The 21,014-nt window shown below is 33.1% G+C and overlaps 1 protein-coding gene across 1 annotated transcript in view; it reads right to left on the reverse strand.

The window, feature by feature from the left end:
• Nucleotides 1-21,014, reverse strand: part of FAM227B (family with sequence similarity 227 member B) — a 216,081-nt gene that overhangs the window by 63,816 nt on the left and 131,251 nt on the right. The window contains exon 10 of the mRNA XM_053595546.1: nucleotides 978-1,075. Within this exon, the coding sequence (XP_053451521.1) occupies nucleotides 978-1,075 (98 nt within the window). The remainder of the gene's footprint in view (nucleotides 1-977; nucleotides 1,076-21,014) is intronic.

The raw sequence follows: 21,014 nt of genomic DNA on the forward strand, positions 1-21,014 counted from the left end.
ATTTTCTTAGTTATTGTGTTAAGACATATATATTCTACACTATGAGGAGCTCCAGTGGCACAATCAGTTAGCACGTGGTACTTATACGGCTTTCTATCTTTTAACAGTGTCTTCTGAAAAAGGTTGTTTAGTCAGTTACAAATCCATTTTTCCATACCTCCTCAATTAAACAAAATAAATAAATCATTTTTAGTGCTTACTGAAGATCAGATATACAATTTCTATTATACATTTCTGATTTCTAAATCAAGCAATCTTGAAATGGTGACATTGTTATCAACTCAAAATTGATAACTGCAGTTCCTATCCTAAGTACCTAAAACTGCCTTTGGCAGAACTGCCAAAGTTGCATAAGTAGAGAAGAGATTTTGTAAAACTGGATTATTAAAGACTAGGAAAGACATAAATATTGACTTACAGAAAGTAGTTTTTATATATAGGCATAATTTCTAATTTTAAATAATGACCAGATTTAACTAGATAATTTGGTTAAAATTTTTACAATACAGACTGTAACAGACTTAAAACATAATTGTCCAACAGATTAAGAGATTAAATTCAGGATTTTAAGCCAATTACCTCATCAAATCTTGGTCCTATTCTAGGACCATGGCTTAAGAGGTAAGGATACACTGACCATTGCTGACACTCTTGTGAAATTCTCCTTGTAACTGTGATCTTTATTGAGATCATATCTTTGTGAAAACACTAGAAGAAATCTGTATATCAACCCAAGAAGTGGTGATAAAAAGTATTGGAAAAAACAAATACTGTAATTGTTTTTTTATTTAGAGGGAGTTATTTTTAGTAGAAAATAACATTTTTTAATATTGAGATTAAACCCTCCAATAAATCTCTTTTGATCATTAAAACTTTTTCTAAGACAACCCGCATTACTTCCGTGTAGTGCAGTCAATTGCAATTATATTGCAAACTGAACAAATAAGAACATTTTTTATAATTACTGCACTCCAAACCTTTGTTATTAGTTTTGGTAATCTTGGTTCATCCTTAGATAGGGACTTTCCACTGGCTCTTGGATCCTTTAATATTTTTACCATATCGAAGTCAATAGCTGAAACAGAAAATAAAATATTTTTTAAAATTCTGGATTTTTTTTCTTTCATGAAAGGCATGATACCCCTTTCTCCAGCGTGGATGAGAGAATGTTAAGGTATTGTTACAGCCTGACTCAACAGAAGAAATAAATATTGCATGCCATATTTTTACTAAATAGGGCTTTGGAGTTTATAAAATTCATTCATTTACATTATCTTATGTCATCTTCACAATCCACTCCATGCTAAGTAACATTTTCCACAACTTACAGTTGAGAAAACTGAAGTGCAAGAAAAACGCGTTTTAAGCCACCATTCATTAAGTAGCAGAGGGGGAGGACATTATGTAAGTCTTTCACTTCTCAGTCCAGAGCACTTTCCATGACCCTCTAAAGGGTATCACACAGATTAGAAAAGACTTGGTGATCTTCCCTTCCAACCAGCATGAATATGCAAGAAGGTATGAAGAAAATCTTGCCACATCTTAAGGGAAAAGTGAACCTGTGACTTAATCAGCATCAATTCTCCTAAAAGGACAAGATAGGTATTAAAAAGATCTTAACACAGCGTAGAGGAAAAAGGTGGTCTGAGAGGTTTGTTCTAGACTTTTCAGATTTAGAGATTCTAATGTTGATGACAAACCTCTTAAGAGTTGGGAAAGTCACTTGGGTTGATATTGACATTAGACATTAAGAAATATTAGACACTAGCCTGAGATACTGAAGGCAAGTAAGTGCTTATCTACCAGAGATTAAAGCTTTGGTACAAGGAACCTACATTTTAAAATTTTGAGTAGAATTGACATCATATTAAGTTGGAATTAGATATGCAAGAAAGGTAGGTAATATACTATATAGTTTCCTTCTTAAAACTTACTCAATTTTGAATCATTCTTAAATACATATGTATGTAATATTGCCTAATTTTTAGTATACTATGAACAGGTATAATTTCAACCATGAAGTAATCTCTACTTCATGTTCACTATACCCACAACAAAAGCTTACTTTTCAGATTGTTTGACCTTGGTTGTAGAATTATTAACAGAAATATCATAGACAAAATAGTAAGAGAAAAATGGTAAGCATAAAGCAAAGAAATTTAATTTAAAAAAGAGATATGATGAGTAATAAATAATAAAATGATTACATTTACTGTCTTTTTTTCCTCACTCCTATAGCCCATTGATTTATTTTAGAAAAAAATATTATTTTTTCCCTTGATTTGAATTTTCATATATCTTTTGTTCTCAGCATTTCTGGAAGCTTAGGAAGAATGCCTATAAAATCCAAAATAACTCTATTGATAAAACTATAAGAAAATATATCTTAGTTGGTCTTAATAAGTATTCAGAAATTTCAGTACTGAAAAAATGTTCCAGTCTTCCTCTACTTCCACTGGGAAAATTTCATTTCTATAATTACCTTCATTTACTTTAAAGATGTTATCTTCCTTAAAAGGGAGACACTTACACAAGTATAGCTATCTTTATTCACTTTTTGAGTTTTTATTCCAGTCATCCTTTTGAAATGCAAACAATTCATATTTCTTGGTATAATTAAAGGAAGTTCTGGTAGGCTATATATATTATAATAATTGAATAAACTATAGAAACAGAAGAAACATTACTCATGACTATATTTTTATAATATATCTAATTTGAATCAGAACTGTTCCCAGAAAGAGACTTTCTAATCTAGTATTGAAATGCAAGGGAAAATAAAGAGAATACATAAAGTAGTCATTAAGCAAAACAAATGTGATATGAGAAAATAAAAAAGTATGAATACAATCTGTTTCGGCAATATAGGAAAATGATAAGTATTTCAAATAAAGTATTGCATACCATGAGTATATTCTCAATGTCCTATTGTATATATTTCTTTATCATTTTTCCCAGTTTTTTCAGATCATTATGCATCCAAATTCCTTCAATCTCATTATCTGCAGACCCAGTTGTTGGCTTGTGCATATATTAGATCTCAAATGAATTATATCTGTCTGCATATCTACATATAGAACAATCCTCCCACCTCTTGGTATGGAATTCATGGTTAAATTGGCCAATTGAAACATTAAAGACTTGACAATGTTCTAAAGGACTTTACAGTCTTCTCCTAATTATGTTTACATAATATACATAATTTTAAATAACTTCACAGAGATGTTTTTCAGTCCATATACTTTGTTAACTATGATGTGCTGTGTGTATGTGTGATCACCAACATCTTTTGAACTCTGAACTAAGTTTGGTATAACCAAGAACATGAAGATTTTGTGATGTAATAAAATAGTGATTCATACCATGTTTGGTTCCTAAGGAAAGTGCTATATTATTACTTAATTTTGACTTTTTTGGGAGTCACTTCTTTCTATTATTACTTACTATATGATATATTTGTATCCTCCACAACTAAATCATTGCTCATACAAGTTGTAGATGAAAGACGTAAGTGATTAGTTTTTCAAGTATTTCTATGGTTTTTGGGTAAAGATCAAATTGACAAGAAGCTGAATAAGAAACTTGTATATCTATGAACAAAGGAACCCAACATTACATATGTATTGTAAAACAGAAAATCTTTTAAGCTTAAGAGTTGGTCAAAGGTGCCAGTGAAGAAAATTATTGACCTATTTTAAATCTACTGTAGAAAGGAAAACGTTTTAAAAAACAACCACTAAGTGGTTTCTAAAGCAAAAACCAACCATATTGTCTGAAAAATTACTCTTCCCTTCAAATGTAAGTTTATCTCCATAAGAATTTTTAAAAAGATATAGAAATTAAGACGAATTTAATCGTACGTGGTAGTTGAGAATGAATTCTATACTTGTTGAGAATGATAGAAGGACAGTCTTGATTGGTAATATTATAAAAATTCTTTTGATTATTAATTGTATAAACTTATTGATGTGTTCTATATTGAAACCATGTTCCCACAGTTCCATATCCAAAAATGTCCTATAAGATCCTATAAAAGAAAAGGCCAAGAAAATTTTCAGCATTTTGTGTAAAAGGCAAATATTCAATTTTTAAATTTTTTTTATTTTTAAATTATTTTTTATTAAATCACAACTTCATTTATTGATGCATTTATGGAGTTCAGGGTACAATATACAATGTGAAATGCTTACATTGAACTAAGTAACACATCCAATTTTTTTTTTTTATCATTGTGATTTCTATTATGGGTCATCTTTTCTTTTAAATTTGTCTACAATCCTGTTGGTTTCATATGCCACCCTTCACATCATGACTGTTTCTCTCTCTTTTTTTTTAACCAGATATTTTTTTATTTCAAATTAATATGAGGGTACAAATTTTTAGGTTATAATGTTCTCACTTCCAAGGTAAAGTTCAAGCTGTAGAAGAGCACTTCATTCAAGAGGTGTGTTAAATACCCTCAGATTGTGCACATTAGGCAAGATCCCACCAAATGCCTTCCCTCCTCCCACCAATTGCCCTCTGCCTCCTCTCTTCCTCCTCACCCCTCCTCCTTGCTAGACTATTTTTGTATTTTATAGTTTATATGATCATGTAATTGTTTATGAATTGGTTTCATTTTAGCATTGAGTACACTGAATACTTTTTTTTTCAACTCTTGAGATACTTTACTAAGAAGAATGTGTTTCCAATCCATGCAGGTAAACATAAAAGATGTAAACGTAAAAGAATGTGTTTCAACCCCATCCAGGTAAACATAGAAGATGTAAACATAAAAAATGTAAATTCAACATTTCTTATGGTTGTCTAGTATTCCATGGTATACGTATACCACAATTTGTTAATCCATTCATGGGTTGATAGGCATTTGAGTTGCTTCTACAACTTTGCAATTATGAATTAAGCTGCAGTAAATATTCTGATACAAATGTCTTTGTGGTAAAATGCTTTTTGTACTTTGCATATACCTAGTAATGGGATTGTGGGATAAAATGGAAGGGCAACTTTTAGTTCTTTGAGAATTCTCCATACTTCTTTTCAAAAAGGTTGTATTAGTTTGCAGTCCCATCAGTAGTGTAAAAGTGTTCCCTTCTCTCCACATCCAAGCTAAGGATTGTTTCTTATTATTTCTTTTTCTTTTTTTTTGAGACAGGGTCTCTCTCTGTCATTCTGGCTGGAGTGCAGTGTTTTGATTATAGGTTGCTGTAACTGCTGATCTCATTTAATAAGCGAAATCTAAATTATTAGCAATAATATTCATAGAATGGTTACATTTGTATTATTTGAAACACCCAGGACATTCTATGCTTCAGTATGTCATATATTTATGGGAAAGAATAATTAAAACTAGAATTAAAACTAAATTATTATAGAAAACTATACGATAAGACTAAAATGAGATAATATGGAGAGCAACATATATAACATAAAAAATAATCAAGAAACCAGAGATGGCACCCACATTCTCAGTGCAAACAGTAGAGAAACTGGTCAGGACCAAGATAAAAGTTCTACTGCACAGATTGTGGTTAATAAATAATAAAATAAGCTTAAAATATTAAGATGAGAAGACAGAACACTGAAGACTTGGTGGGATAGACTATTACATTATTAGGAAATATTTTATTCAAGTGAAATCACTCAAATATTGAAAGAAACAATAGCAATATGAACAAAAGGAAGGACTGAAGTATTGTGAAAAATAGAGGAATGAGAAATCCTGAGGTCTAGCTATGGCTCCACAACTGACTCATTTTATACACTTTAGAAAATCAGATCACTTTTATGAGCCCCAATTTCCTTATCTTCAAAATGTCAGTGGGTATTAGTCTTATTCTGTTCTACTTAAGAGTAGAAGAAGAGTAGAAGAGTAGAAGAAGAATAAGATTAATATTGTGAGGGTCTTTTGGAAAGATATTGTATAAAAAATAAAAAAATTAAATGGAAATTATGAGTTTAAGAACAGTGGAGAGAGTTTGGAATAGAATTTAAATATGAGAAACACAAGTGATGTGATTGACAGAGATAAATACTATAAAGTACCAGACAGAGAATATAGAAGATATTTTTTGATAAATCTCACACAATTAGTGGACAGGAAAAATTACAGTGGTGATGAAGCATTTCACAAATTTTAGCAACTGTTGGGACTATTGGTAAAAGTAGGGCAAGCAATAAATATCCTATTTGTTTTGCTGATAATTTAATCTCTTAGAAGAAAAATGATAAAAAAGTAATTCTAACTAGGAAAATTAAGCTGATTAGCCATATAGGAAAGACAATAATCTTGTGAGAAAATAACACTGGGAATACAGTAAAATATAAAGTCTAGCCTATAGAAAACAGCTTTTAGAAAATCATATAAAATATAAGACCATCTCTATGCATTCTGTTTCTAAAAGGGCACAAAAAGAAGAATCCTATAAAATGAACATTGCTGCTACATAATGATGAAAAAACAGGTATTTAAAAGGGAGTTGAAATTTATATTGTTGTCAAGAAACCTTCTTGAGGAAGGGTGAGTAAAACAAAATAAAACAAAAATATGAAAAAGATGGGCAGTGAATGCATACAAAAGACTATTCTAAATAACACTGCAGATCATCAAGGAAAATATCAAATGGGCTAATGCTCAGAGTAACACTAGGCTCACACATATTACTAAAGATGAAAAGGGATTTCTATAATATTTCCAAAAGTCTTATCTTTAATTCTGAAATTCTTTCTTCTCCGTGTTCTACTCTATTACTGAGGCTACCGATGTGTTTTGAATCTCCTTGAATGTCTCTTTAAATTCCTTAAGCTCCTAATTATGTCCAGATCCTTGGTGACTTTGTCTTTAATTACACTAATTTCTCGAGATAGTTTTTGGAATGTTTTTTAGATTTCTTTTTCCATCTTCTCCTCAATTCCATTCATCTTATTTGCCATCCAAATTCTGAATTTTATTTCTCTCATTACAACAGTTTCTCTGTATCTCACTTGTAATCTCTTGGAGGCATGGATCTGCTCTGGTTTTTCATGTTGCCAGGGTTCTTCTGCTGGTTCCTCCCCATGTGAATTTCCAGTTTGTTTATATCTTTATTATACTTTTAAATTGGAATGGTAGGTTGCTAAAATACTTTCAGAATGAAAAAAGGGGGCATATTATTATTTAATTTCTTTTTAGATCTGTTTTTTTTTTTTGTGAGAACCACTTTTATTTTTTTAAGGGCTGTCACAGCAAAATCACACAACACCAATTTGTTTTCTCACAGTTCTGGAGGCTAGAAAACCAAGACGAGGTATTGGCAGGGGGGTTTATTCCAAAGTTTCTCTTGTTGGTGTGTCTGTCTTCTTTCTGTGTCCTCTGTGGTCCTTCCTCTGGGTGTGCACAGCCTTCATATCCCTTTGTGTGTCCAAATTTCCTATTCTTATAAGTATACTAGTCATATTGGTTTAGGGCACACATTAAAGGCCTCCCATTAACTTAAATTTCTTTAAAGGTCTATCTCCAAATACAGTCACATTTTGAGGTATTGAGGGGGTAGAGCTTCAATATACTAATTTTAGAAGGATACAATTCATTCGTAACAGCCCATATTCTACCTATATAGGACTGAGGCTAAATTCTGATTTCTTTAATCTACTTACAGTATTCTCATTTCCTTTGCTAGTGGTTGGTTGGGAAAGGACTTGTCCACCCATGAGACACGAAGGGAAGTACTTCTGGGGAAGTGTCTTGTCTGAACATGATACTTATAGCTAGCTGTTACCATTATTCATATTTTAAAAAGAGGTTTATTTTTTATTTTTTAAACTAAATCATAAACACATAGATCATATATACATTGTAATTCACATACTATAGACTTTGCAATTTTAAAGTATACACTCAGTGGCTTTTTTTTTTTTTTTGGTATATTCAAAATTGGGCAATCATCACTATTGAGAAGTGACACCAAGAAAAGGGACGGGTGGGAGGAAAACCTTGCCTGTGAAACAAATCTGGAGGGCCCATAAGATCATTCACCACTCAGCCAATAGAAAAGGGCAATAATGCCTGGTGGTGCAAAAAGACCAGTGAAAGACAACCATTTTCAAACTGAGAGGAAGGGGTATTTATGCCCCCACACTGCTCTGGTGTGCATCTTCACCTTTTCTCCTTTATGAGAGGGACCCCATTCCAACTCTCTTTGTAATGCTCTAAACTTTCTCTTTGTTCTTCCTAAACAAAATCTCGCTTTGTTATCCTGAAACTTGTGTAGGTTACTTTTGGTTTCTATCCACCCTGCCTATGCCAGTTTTATTTTCCGTTTACACTCAACTTTTGCTTTGATTACTGCTGTGCCGCAATTGAACTTTCTAGCTCAGTCGAACAATCAAACCAGGTCAATTTGGTTCGGAGAAACAGGACCCTTGACTGCAACCAAACAACTATTATCTCATTTTCTGTGTATGAACAAAGTGTATTTATTTGACAGCAGCTTTCTTCTTCTTCTTTTTTTTTTTTTTAGACAAAGTCTCACTATGTCGCCCTTGCTAGAGTGCTGTGTTGTCACAGCTCACAGCTCACAGAAGCACAGCAGCCTCAAACTCTCGGGCTTAAGGGATTCTCTTGCCTCAGCCTCCTGAGTAGCTGGGACTACAGGAACCTGCCACAATGCCTGGCTGTTTTTTGGTTGTAATTGTCGTTGTTTAGCTGGCCTGGGGCCAGTTTCCAACCTGCCAGCCTCCATGTATGTGGCTGGTGTCCTACTCATTGAGCTACAGGTGCCAAGCCAGCAGCTTTCTACTTTAATTTACTTGACATTCAAAAAATTCTGTTCATTTACCTGTTAAAAGAGCTATAAGGAACTGAATTAAATGTACTGTATATGCCAGACATTTCTTGGTCAACTTTGCTTGTTAAAATTACCTCGTATTAGTTAGGGTTCTCCAGAGAAGTAGAATAAGTGTGTGTGTGTGTGTGTGTAAAATATGTATACTTATTATGAGGAAAGCTATTGATTCAATTCACTAGGAGTCCAAAGACCTGAGAACCAGGGGAGCTGATAATATAAATCCCTATGTGAAGGCAGGAGAAGATAAAATAATATGTCTAAGCCTCAGCAGGCAAACAAAGAAAAACAGGTGAATTTCTTCTTTTGTTCTATCCAGGCCCTCAATGGATTGGATGTTGCCCCCTACATTGGGGAGGGCAATCTCTTTTACTGAGCCCACTGATTCAAATGCAAACATCATCTGAAAACACCCTCACAGAGACACACCCAGAAATACAACTTACAGTGTTTAACACTCAACTGTTCGAACATTACTTCAAATATTTCTACTTTCCTTTAGCTCATTCTTCTCTTCTGTTATTCCCATTGTGTGTATTTACTGCTTTTGTAATTGTCCCACAGTTCTTGAATAGTCTCTTCTGTATCTTTCATTCTTTTTTGGCTTCACATTTCAGCTTTGAAGGTTTCTTTTGACATTATCTTCATGCTCATTGATTCTTTCCTTAATGATGTCTAGTCTACTGATTAACCCATCAAAAGTATTCTTCATTTCTGTTATAATGCTTTTGATTTTTTAGCATTTTTTATGGTGAGATACTTGAAATTTACTATTATTTTTGACATATATAATATTAATACATTATTATTGACTATAGTCACCCTGCTGTCAAATAGATCTGAAACCTATTCCTCTTGTCTATTTGAAAATTTGTACCCTTTGATCAATAAGCCTCCATTCTTTCCCCCCTTCTCCCGGCCTCTGATAACCAACATTCTACTCTCTACTTCTATGAGTTCACCTTCATTAGATTCCACACAGAAATGAGATCATGTGTTATCTGTCTTTCTGTGCCTGGCTTATTTCACTTAGCATAAGGTCCTCCAGATTCACTTGTGTTGTATAAATGGCAAGATTTCCCACTCATCCCCTCCCTTTTATGGATGAAGTATGGTATTCCATTGTGAGTATATATCACATTTTCTTTATCCATTCACCCACTGATGAATACTGAGGTTGTTTCTATATCTTGGCCATTGTGATGATGTTGCAGTGAACATGAGATTGTAGATAATTCCTTCAACATACTGATTTCAATTCTTTTAGATATATAATTATTTTTTTTTCTATTTCTGTGAAAAAGAACACTGGAATTTTGATAAGGATTGCATTGAATATGTAGATTGCTTTGAGTAGTATAGACATTTTCACAGTTCTTTTGGGTATAACTGGGTAGTTCTATTTTTAGTTTTTCAAAGAACCTACAACTATACTATTTTCCATAATGGTTGTACTAATTTACTGTCTCATCAACAACTTTTAAGAGCTCCCTGTTCTCTGCATCCTCTTCAACACTTTCTATCTTTCATCTTTTTGGTAAAAACCATTTTAACAGGTAGAAAGTGGTATCTCATTGTGGTTTTAGTTTGCATTTCCATAACTATTACTGATGCTAAGTATTTTTTCATGTACCTATTAGTAATTTGGATGTCTTCTTTTCAGGAATGCCTACTTAGTTCCTTTGCCCATTTTTTAATTGGGTCATTTACTTGCTATTGATTTGTTTGAATTCCTTTTATATTTTTTACACATGTCCATAAAGTTTATGTGCAATTTACTACATTAAATTATTTTAAATTGTAGACAAACTTTATGTCCACCCTGTATATTAACCCCTTAACAGATGTATGGTTTACAAATATATTCTCCCATTCTGTGGGCTGCCTCTTTACTTTTTTTTTTTTTTTTTTTGAGATAGAGTCTCAAGCTGTCACTCTGGGTAGAGTACTGTGGCATCACAGCTCACAGCAACCTCAAACTCTTGGGCTTAAGCGATTCTCTTGCCTCAGCCTCCAAAGTAACTGGGACTACAGGCATCCGCCACAGTGCCAGGCTATTTTTAAGTTGTAGTTGTCATTGTTGTTTGGTAGGCCTGGGCTGGATTCAAATCGCCAGCTCCAGTGTATGTGCCCTTAGCCACTTGAGCTACAGGCACTGAGCCTTCCTTACTTTTTTATTCCTTTGTTTACTATACAATATCTTTTAAGGTTGATGCCATACCATTCAGTTACTTTTTTTTGCAAAAATATTCATGGTCATATCAAAAATATCGTTGTCCAATCCAATGTCATGGAGCTTTTCCCTTATGTTTTCTTCTAGTAGTTCTATAGTTTCTGTGTATATGTAAGTTTTTAATCCATTTTGAGTTGATTTTTTTGTGTATGGCATAAAATAAGGGTCTTATTTCATTCATCTGCATTTTTATAGTCAGTTTTCCGACTTCTTTCTTACATTGAAGACATTGTTCTTTCCCCATTGTGTACTCTTGGCACTTTTGTCAAAATTCAGTTGATTATAAATGCACAGGGTTATTTCTGGGTTTTCTATGCTGTTGCATTGGTCAATGTGTCTGTTTTTATGCCAGTATTATGCTGTTTTGACTATAATCACTTTATATGTTTTGAAATCAGGGAGTGTTGATGCCTCTAGCTTTATTCATTTTGCTCACTTTTTTTGGCTATTTGGGGCTGTTTGTGATTACACATAAATTTTTCTTTTTTTTTTTCTATTTCTTTGACAAATGACACTGGAATTTTAATAAGGATTGCATTGAATATGTAGATTGCTTTAAGTAGTACAGAGATTTTCACAGTAATACTTTTTATAATCCATGAACATGGAATATCTTTCTGGTTATTTGTGTTTTCTTTAGTTTCTTTCATTGGTGTTTTGTAGTTTTCAGTATATAGGTCTTTTACCTTGTAGCTTAAATTTACATCGAAGTATTTAAGTTTTGTTGCTATTGTAAATGGGATTGTATTTTTAACTTCCTTTTCATATAGATTGTTATTAGTATGTAGAAAAGCTACTGATTGATATTTGTTAACTTTGTATCCTTCAACTTTACTGAATTTGTTTATTAATTCTAACAAGTTTTTTTTGTGGAGTATTTATGGTTTTCTCTACACAAGAAAATGCTCTCAGCAAAGAGACAATATCACGTCTTTCTTCCCTTTTAGGGTGTTTTTTATTTCTTTCTCTTGCCTATTTGCTCTGGATAGGACTTTCAATACCATGTTGAAAAGAAGTGATAACAGTGGGCATTTTTGTCTTGTCCTTAATTTTATTTTATTAAATCATAGCTGTGCACATTAATGCAATTATGGGGTACAATATGCTGGGTTTCTTTTATTATTAAATCATAGCTGTGTACATTAATGTGATCATGGGGCACCATACACTGGTTTTGTAGGTCGTTTGACACATTTTCATCACACTGGTTAACATAGCCTTCTTGGCATTTTCTTAGTTATTGTGTTAAGACATTTACATTCTACATTTACTAAGTTTCACATATACCCTTGTAAGATGCACTGCAGGTGTAATCCCACCAATCACCCTCCCTCCACCCACCACCCCTCTCCCTCTCCTCCCTTTCCCCCTTCCCCTTATTCTTGGGCTATAACTGGGTTATAGCTTTTATGTGAAAGCCATAAATTAGTTTCACAATAGGGCTGAGTACATTGGATACTTTTTCTTCCATTCTTGAGATACTTTATAAGAAGAATATGTTCCAGCTCCATCCATGTAAACATGAAAGAGGTAGTCTCCATCTTTCTTTAAGGCTGCATAATACTCCATGGTGTACATATACCACAATTTATTAATCCATTCGTGGATCGATGGGCACTTGGGCTTTTTCCATGACTTAGCAATTATGAATTGGGCTGCAATAAACATTCTGGTACAAATAACTTTGTTATGATGTGATTTTTGGTCTTCTGGATATATGCCTAGTAGAGGAATTATAGGATTGAATGGCAGGTCTATTTTTAGATCTCTAAGTGTTCTCCAAACATCTTTCCAAAAGGAATGTATTAATTTGCATTCCCACCAGCAGTATAGAAGTGTTCCCTTTTCTCCACATCCACACCAACATCTCTGGTCTTGGGATTTTGTGATATGGGATAATCTTACTGGAGTTAGATGATATCTCAAAGTAGTTTTGATTTGCATTTCTCTGATGATTAAAGATGATGAGCATTTTTTCATATGTCTGTAGGTTGTGTGCCTGTCTTCTTCAGAGAAGTTTCTCTTCAAGTCCCTTGCCCAGCCTGCTATGGGATCACTTGTTCTTTTCTTGCTTATATGTTTGAGTTCTCTGTGGATTCTGGTTATTAAACCTTTGTCAGAGACATAACCTGCAAATATCTTCTCCCATTCTGAGGGCTGTTTGCTTGCTTTACTTACTGTGTTCTTGGCTGTGCAGAAGCTTTTTAGTTTGATCAGGTCCCAGTAGTGTATTTTTGAAGCTGCTTCAATTGCCCAGGGGTCCTCCTCATAAAATACTCACCCAGACCGATTTTTTCAAGGGTTTTCCCTGCACTCTCTTCTAGTATTTTTATAGTTTCATGTCTTAAGTTTAAATCTTTAATCCAGTGAGAGTCTATCTTAGTTAATGGTGAAAGGTGTGGGTCCAGTTTCAGTTTTCTACAGGTTGCCAGCCAGTTCACCCAGCACCATTTGTTAAATAGGGAATCTTTTCCCCACTGAATGCTTTTAATTGGCTTGTCAAGATCAAATGACAGTAAGTAGCGGATTCATCTCTTGGTTCTCTATTCTGTTCCAGACATCTCCTTCTCTGTTTTTGTTTCAGTACCATGCTGTTTTGATCACTATCGATTTATAGTATAGTCTGAGGTCTGGTAGCGTGATTCCTCCTGCTTTGTTTTTATTTCTGAGTAATATCTTGGCTCTTCAAGGTTTTTTCTGATTCCATATAAAACGAAGTATTATTTTTTCAAGATCTTTAAAGTATGACAGTAGAGCTTTAATAGGCATGAACGACCATATTATCTTTTAATATGTTCTTGAATTTAGTTTGCTAATATTTTGCTGAGGATTTTTCATTTATATTCATCAGGTATATTGGCCATAATTTTCTTTCCTTGTAGTGTCCTTGTCTGGCTTTGCTATCAAGGTAATGCTAGCCTTATAAAGGTTTGGAAATATTCCTTGTACTTTGATTTTTTTGTAGAGTTTGACGTTCATTAGATTTTAGCAGTGAAGCTGTCCTTTCCTGGACTTTTCTTTGGTGGGAAACTTTTCCTTAGTGATTCAATTTCCTTACTCATTATTTGTCTGTCAGATATTATATTTCTTAATAATTTAGTCTTAGAAGATTGTATGTGTCTGGGAATTTATCCATTTCTTCTTGGTTATCCTATTTGTTTGTGTATACATATTCATAGTATTTTCTTGTAAACTTTTGTATTTCGGTAGTATCAGTTGTAATGTCTCCTCTTTCATTTCTGATCTTATTTATTCAAATAGTCTCACTTTTTCCTCCTGGTTAATTTAGCTAAGGGTTTGTTGATATTGTGTTTTTTTTTAAATTCAGTTTTGTTAAATATTAAATTGTTTTTCTACTCTCTATTTTATTTATTTCTGCTCTGATCTTTTTTGTTTCTTTTCTTCTGCTATCTTTGGACTTAGCATTTTTTTCTTTTTCTATATCCTTGAGGTGTTGTATTAGATTGTTTTCTGTGATCTATCTTGTTTTTGAGGATATAGGTATTTATCACTGTACATTTTCCTTTTAGAACTGTTTTTTGCCATATCTGGTAAGTTTGGTATGTTGTGTCCCCATTTTCTCAAGGTATTTTTTTATTGTATTTCTTATTTCTTCTGTGACCCATTAGTTCTTTAAAAGCATATTGCTTAATTTCTACATATTTTTGTATTTTTTATGATTTCTCCCATTATTGATTTCTAGTTTCATACCACTTGTGATCCAGAAAGATACTTGATATAATTTCAATCCCCTGCCATTTGTTAAGATTTGTTTTGTGGCCTAACATGTATTTTATTTTGGAAAATGTTCCATGTGCATTTGCTGCTATTGGATGGAATGTTTTATATATGTCTGTTAGTTCATTTGGTTTAAATTACAATTCAAGTCTAATATTTCTTTATTTTCTGTGCTTATCATATATTCATTGTTGAAAGTGGGATGATGAAGTCCCCTTCTATTACAGTATTGGTGTCTGTCTCTCCCTTCAGATCATTTAATAATTGCTTTATATATTTAGGTGCTCCAATGTTGGGTAAATATATATTTACAATTATCATTTCTTCTTGGTAAATTAACCTCTTTATCATTACATAATGGTCTTCTTTGTCTCTCTTCATAATTTCTGACTTAAGGTCTATTTTATGTATATATATATTTATATATTTAAGGTCTACATTTATATATATATTCATATATATTTAAAGTCTAAATATATATTTAAGGTCTAAATATATATATATATTTTTAAGGGCTATTTAAGGTCTCTCTCTATATATATAATAGACCATATATATATATATATGTATATATCATAGATGGAAAAAGATACTCCACACCAGTGGAAAAAAGTTTGGTGGTTTGGATCGGAAACCGGTTTCCATTTGTGTGGAGTATCTTTTTCCATCCCTTCACTTTCAGTCTGCACACTCTTTTTAGTAACATGAAGTTCTTGTAGGCAGCATATGACTGAATCTTGTTCTTTTTTATTCATTCAGCCATGCTGTCTTTTTACTGCAGGATTTAATCCATTTACCTCCAAGTAATTATTAGTAGTTAGGGACTTGCTACTGCCATTTTGTAGTTTATGATTGTTTTTTATTTTGTTTTTTTCTTCCTCTCTTTGTATCTTCCTTTGTAGTTTTATGGTTTTATGTGGTGATATGCTTTGAATCCTTTCTTTTTAAACTTTGTGCAACTATTATAGGTTTTTCTTGGTGGTTACCATGAAGCTTACAAAAAATTATCTTATATACAAAACATGCTATTATTAAGGTAATAATAACTTGCCTTAGTCATGTATAAAAACTCTATACTTTCACTCTCTCCTCACCTTTTCTGATTTTGATGTTAAAATTTATATCTGGGGCAGTGCCTGCGGCTCAAAGGAGTAGGGTGCTGGCTGGAGTTGCCAGATTCAAACCCGGCCCTGGTCAAAAAAAAAAAAAAAACTGCAAAAAAGAATGGCTTAAATATATGACATGCAATGTGAACTGACCTGTTTGCTTTGCTTTGTCTTACCTTTCAGTTAGTCACCTTGAAACAACCTAACCACTGAGACACCACTGTTAACCTGGTACCTTTATTGGAAAGCATTATCCTTAGGAAGAGCCAGGGATTAAGATTCAGGGACTTAAGTTTTTAATTTTTCCACAATTTTCCACAATTACATTTGTAGTAATTTTTCCACAAATTACATATGTAATCTCCAGCAACCCACTTTCCAACTGGGTCTCAACGCTCTCAATTTGTAAAAGTAAGATTTTTTAAAAGAGTTTAATTTATGTTCAAATTATGTCCCTTATTTTAGATTATATGACATAGACAGATCAAACTAATCTATCATCATTAAGTACAAAGAACCCTACAAATGTAATTTTTTTTTTTTTTTTGAGACGGAGTCTCAAGCTGTTGTCCTGGGTAGAGTGCCGTGGTGTCATAGCTCACAGCAACCTCAAACTCTTGGGCTTAAGTGATTCTCTTGCCTCAGCTTCTCAAGTTGCTGGAGTTACAAGCACTCACCAAAACACCCAGCTATTTTTTTGGTTGTAGTTGTCATTGTTGTTTGGCAGGTCCAGGATAGATTTGAAGCCACCAGCTCTGGTGTATGTGGCTGGTGCCCTAGCTGCTGAGCTACAGGTGCTGAGCCCAAGTGTGATTTCTTGGTCCAAAATCTATTATTTTCTGCTTATTCATTCATTCTATTAAGCAAGATCTCTTGTAATCTATTTGGAAAATGCTGTAAGTTTCAAGAGAAGCAAAGGATATAGTCTTTCACAGCCAATTACATCAACTAGCTTGATAAAACATAAATAAGTCATTCTTGCAGAAAGTTCAACATCTGTCACAAAGTTAATATGAGATTTTATCCAAATAGACTGCATCAGAAATGAAACTTTTCAGTGTGAGATAGACTATTTGTGGGACAGAAGCTGAACAGATTTGCAGGCATGCAAAAATAATTTTGGTGAGGGTGGATAACAAGGCATTTAGGGGATATCATGAGAAGACCACTCTGTTTGCAACAAAAGGTTACCTTAGGAAATGTCCTTACTTTAAAAATATGAAGAAGAAAAAGAGCATAAGACATTAAAATGGAGTGGTTACCCAAATGTGAGAAGATTTTTAAAATGTGTCTGTTTGGAAATAATGCACTGAACTGAAATCTTTGAGGATAATTGAAATAACTGGTGGGTAATTATGAGTTCATTTAAATATTGTATTTGCTTAAGGAAAGATGTGTATGATGTGGTTTTACCCTATAAATCATAAAGTTGTTAATGAGCTTAATTGTCTCAAATGGTCATAAACTTCATTTCCCCATAATTTGTTAAGGAGAAAGGTAACATGATAGTCTATTGCAAGTTAAAAGCAATTATGTCTCTTTTACTTATTGTCATCTAATAATTTAAAAATGTTTCCAAGGGCTTCAAACTTTTGGTCAGTTGAGTGTAGTCCTTTGTATTAGCAGCAGGAATGGAATAATCCAACTGCTATGAAAACAAAGAAAAGAGGAGCCAGGGAATGTATGTATGACTGTTAGTCCAGAGAATAAAGTTGAGTATTTTTAACTTAAAAATTCAACACAAAAAATTTAAAATAGTGAAATCAAAGTGGTAAAGAATTTACATTTTGGTGATGTGGTGCTATGTATCCTTTATATGAGATGCATATATTTTTTTCAAAATGTGAGCAGAGGGGTCAAATGTTGCAGGGAGAAAACTTCTGCAAGAGCTCATTGTGTTTTCTTAGTGTAAACGTTAAATGGATGGTGCTGTGGTTCACCCGTATCATTTCCTCTTCGTTTGGAGTCATTGTGCTCTATTGGGAAAAATGCTAACAGAAGTCCTAGTGACGCAGCATCAATTCCCTACCCTTTTGCCAAATCTTTCCATCAGAATGTTTACTGTAAGTCAGACTTCTGTACTGTACAAAGAAACTAGCATTTGATTTCATTATTTAAAAAAATAAATTATAGGCTCTAAAACTCTTTCCATGGGTGGATTCTCAATATTCACCACTAACAATATGCCTTAAAATAAGTCCATATTCCAAGATCAAATTTGCAAAATTTGGTTCTGCTTTTAATTAAACCAAGCTCTTTCTCAGTGAATGAGAAATTAACAGTTAAAATGAATGATTAGAGTAAGAATTAGCTCTTATAAGGCTGGTAATCCCAAATTCTTTCATCTGGCTACCACCAAGCTTCTACACTGACTGCTGAGGCTAACTGAATCCAAACTTAATCAAATCAATCACACCAGGAGAAGAAACACCATCAGAAGCTTCATTTGTAAGACCATAAGATGCTAATAGAATTTGTGGAATGTTTCAATTAGTTAATACCTTGGGAAGAGCTGTCCTCCTTAATGCTACTTCCTCAGGGAGAAAGGCTGAGTGCTGCTACATGATCTAAGAACTAATTTTATTTTTAAAATAAATGGATGCTACTATATTATGGTGGAAAGCATCCGGGAAAGAACAGAATAGTGTATAAGTGTTATTTAAACATCAAAGGGCAAACAAAACACTTGGGGGCCTTTTCAAAATGCAGGACTCTTTTTTATTAGGCAAGTTTAGGGCCTAATAAGATCTCAGATCTCAGATGTTGGTGATACTAGGAGTCTGTGAAGCCTCTCTTTGAGTAGAAGGGAATATAGTACACAGAGCTGGAACAATTCCTCCCTAGGGATGTAACTTTTAACCTCCCTAGGGATGTAACTTTTAGGCTGTGAAATGATACCATTAACACCAATTCATAGGATCACTGGAGGAGTAAATGAAATTATATTTGTGGAGTTCTATGCAAAGTTGGCTTTAGATAGGCGCACAGAAAGGAAAGTAGAGAATATGGTAGAATTCTGCTAACTTGGTAGATGTGATGGTGATAATTTGTAAAAGTTCTCATTGCTCTAATGTTCTCATTGAAGTAGAAAGCAAAACTACCATAAGAGATTGAGGATAGGTGAGGTGGCACTGGTGATCTAAGAGAAAAAGGGTGGAAACAGTTGTCTAGGTGAATGGGAGAAAGCAATAGAGAATGCAGTATGATTGCCTTATAGAATTAAGGTCCATTTGAGTTATATAATTATGATTTAAAAAATGAGACTACTCAGCATAATTTTATGATTGCTCTGTATATTAGCTACACCAGTTTAGGTATGGAGAATTATCTTTAATTCTGTGACTGTTGAGATAGGTAAAGTGAAGAATTAGATAAGGAGTTGAAGGTGAATGCAAAGTGATAACTATCGCAATTAACTATATTATTTAATTTAGGTAATTAAGAGAGTAGGGTGAGGAGCAGTAGAAAGATAATAAGGTCTATATATTGCTGATTTTCTTTTATGACTTAGTATGTGAAATTCAGAAATTTCTCAGGTTCCCTGAAGAGCTGAGAAGAATCAGAGGTGGACTAATTTCACCAAAACTATACTCCAACTTTGATCTGGTTCAATCACTAATTAAGTCAAGAATTTTGGTCCCTCATCCTAAATGGGGGAAGGGAGAATCAAACTTCTGGTGAAAAATAACATAATCTACAGGCTGTATAATTCTTTTGTATACAATACTTGCTATGCAATAAAATATTATAAGACGAGCAAAAGGCAAGACAGAAAGACACACAGATGACCTGTACACTGGATAGTCTACTTTTATAGACAAAGAGTTTTAAAACAATATTATAAATATGCACATAAAACCAATAGAAAAGATGAGCAAAATGAATGAAAAATAGAAAATTTCATCACTAAATGCAATCTAAAAAAAAGAATAAAATCTGGAACTGATAAACTGAAAAATAGATATTATTATCTAAAATTAAAAACTGAATGTGATTAACAGAAGAAGGCAGGATCAGTGCGCTTGAAGGAAGTCCATAGAAAACATACATGTTGAAACACACACAGAAAATGGAAAGAACATGGAGAAGTAAGGGAGTCCTTAAGGAGAGAGAGGCACAGAGCAACATTTGAACAGATAATGACAGAGAAGTTTCCCAAACTGACAAATGACATCAACTCACAGATTTAAAAAGTTTAACAAACCCCAGAAAGGACAAATACAAAGAAAATCACACTTACACATATATTATATTCAGAAAACCAAAAAGGAAGAGAAAAATCTTGAAAACAACTATAGGAAAAAAGTGTATTACTTTCAAAGGAGCAACAGAGTTTTTTCAACAGAAACAACAAAAACTAGTTGAAATTGACAAAAGACAAAGCAAAACAAAATCCTAAACCACTACCAATCTACAATCACATACTATACAAAAATGTCCTTTAAAAGAGAAAATCAAGCAAGGACATTTTCAGATATAAAAGAATCGTGCATTCAGTATGTTTAAATTTTTCTATACAATTCTCATCGTGTCCCAAATTTCAACATCATTATACAGTAATTTTGAGAAATTTACAAGTTACTAAATCTGTTTCAGTCTTCACTTATAAAACAGGAATAAGTACTTTATCAATCTTAAAGCATACTATGAAGATGTAGTGAGATAATCAAAATGCTTAATAAACTATCTCCACAAAGTTAGTCATTATTATGATAACCTGGTTTATGGTCCATTTATAATTTTTGTCCCCATTTGACCAAATGATCCAGGTGTCCAAAAAGCACCCTGAGTGGTCACATCTTGTATCCTAGATATGCTGCACTTATTAAAATGTAGTCCGTGATTCATTAGCTATTTTGCAAGTCACACTTGATCTTAGCTAAAAGGCTGAGAAGCAATACTGTTTTGGTAATCAAATAATTTCAATTCATTTTGTGCTTGCAATTATTAACTACGCCTGTAACATATGTGTTATTCTGCATATATAAGATATATCTGCATATATCTTTCAAATTCTATTACACAGCCAAACTTGTATTCACCTGCAGTGTTTCATATTTCGTATTACATTTCTCTCTTGTTTGAATTACGGGATTATTGAGATCTTCTCAGTTTCTG

The sequence above is a fragment of the Nycticebus coucang genome, chromosome 6, assembly GCF_027406575.1.
Source record: "Nycticebus coucang isolate mNycCou1 chromosome 6, mNycCou1.pri, whole genome shotgun sequence".
Classification (NCBI taxonomy): Eukaryota; Metazoa; Chordata; class Mammalia; order Primates; family Lorisidae; genus Nycticebus; species Nycticebus coucang.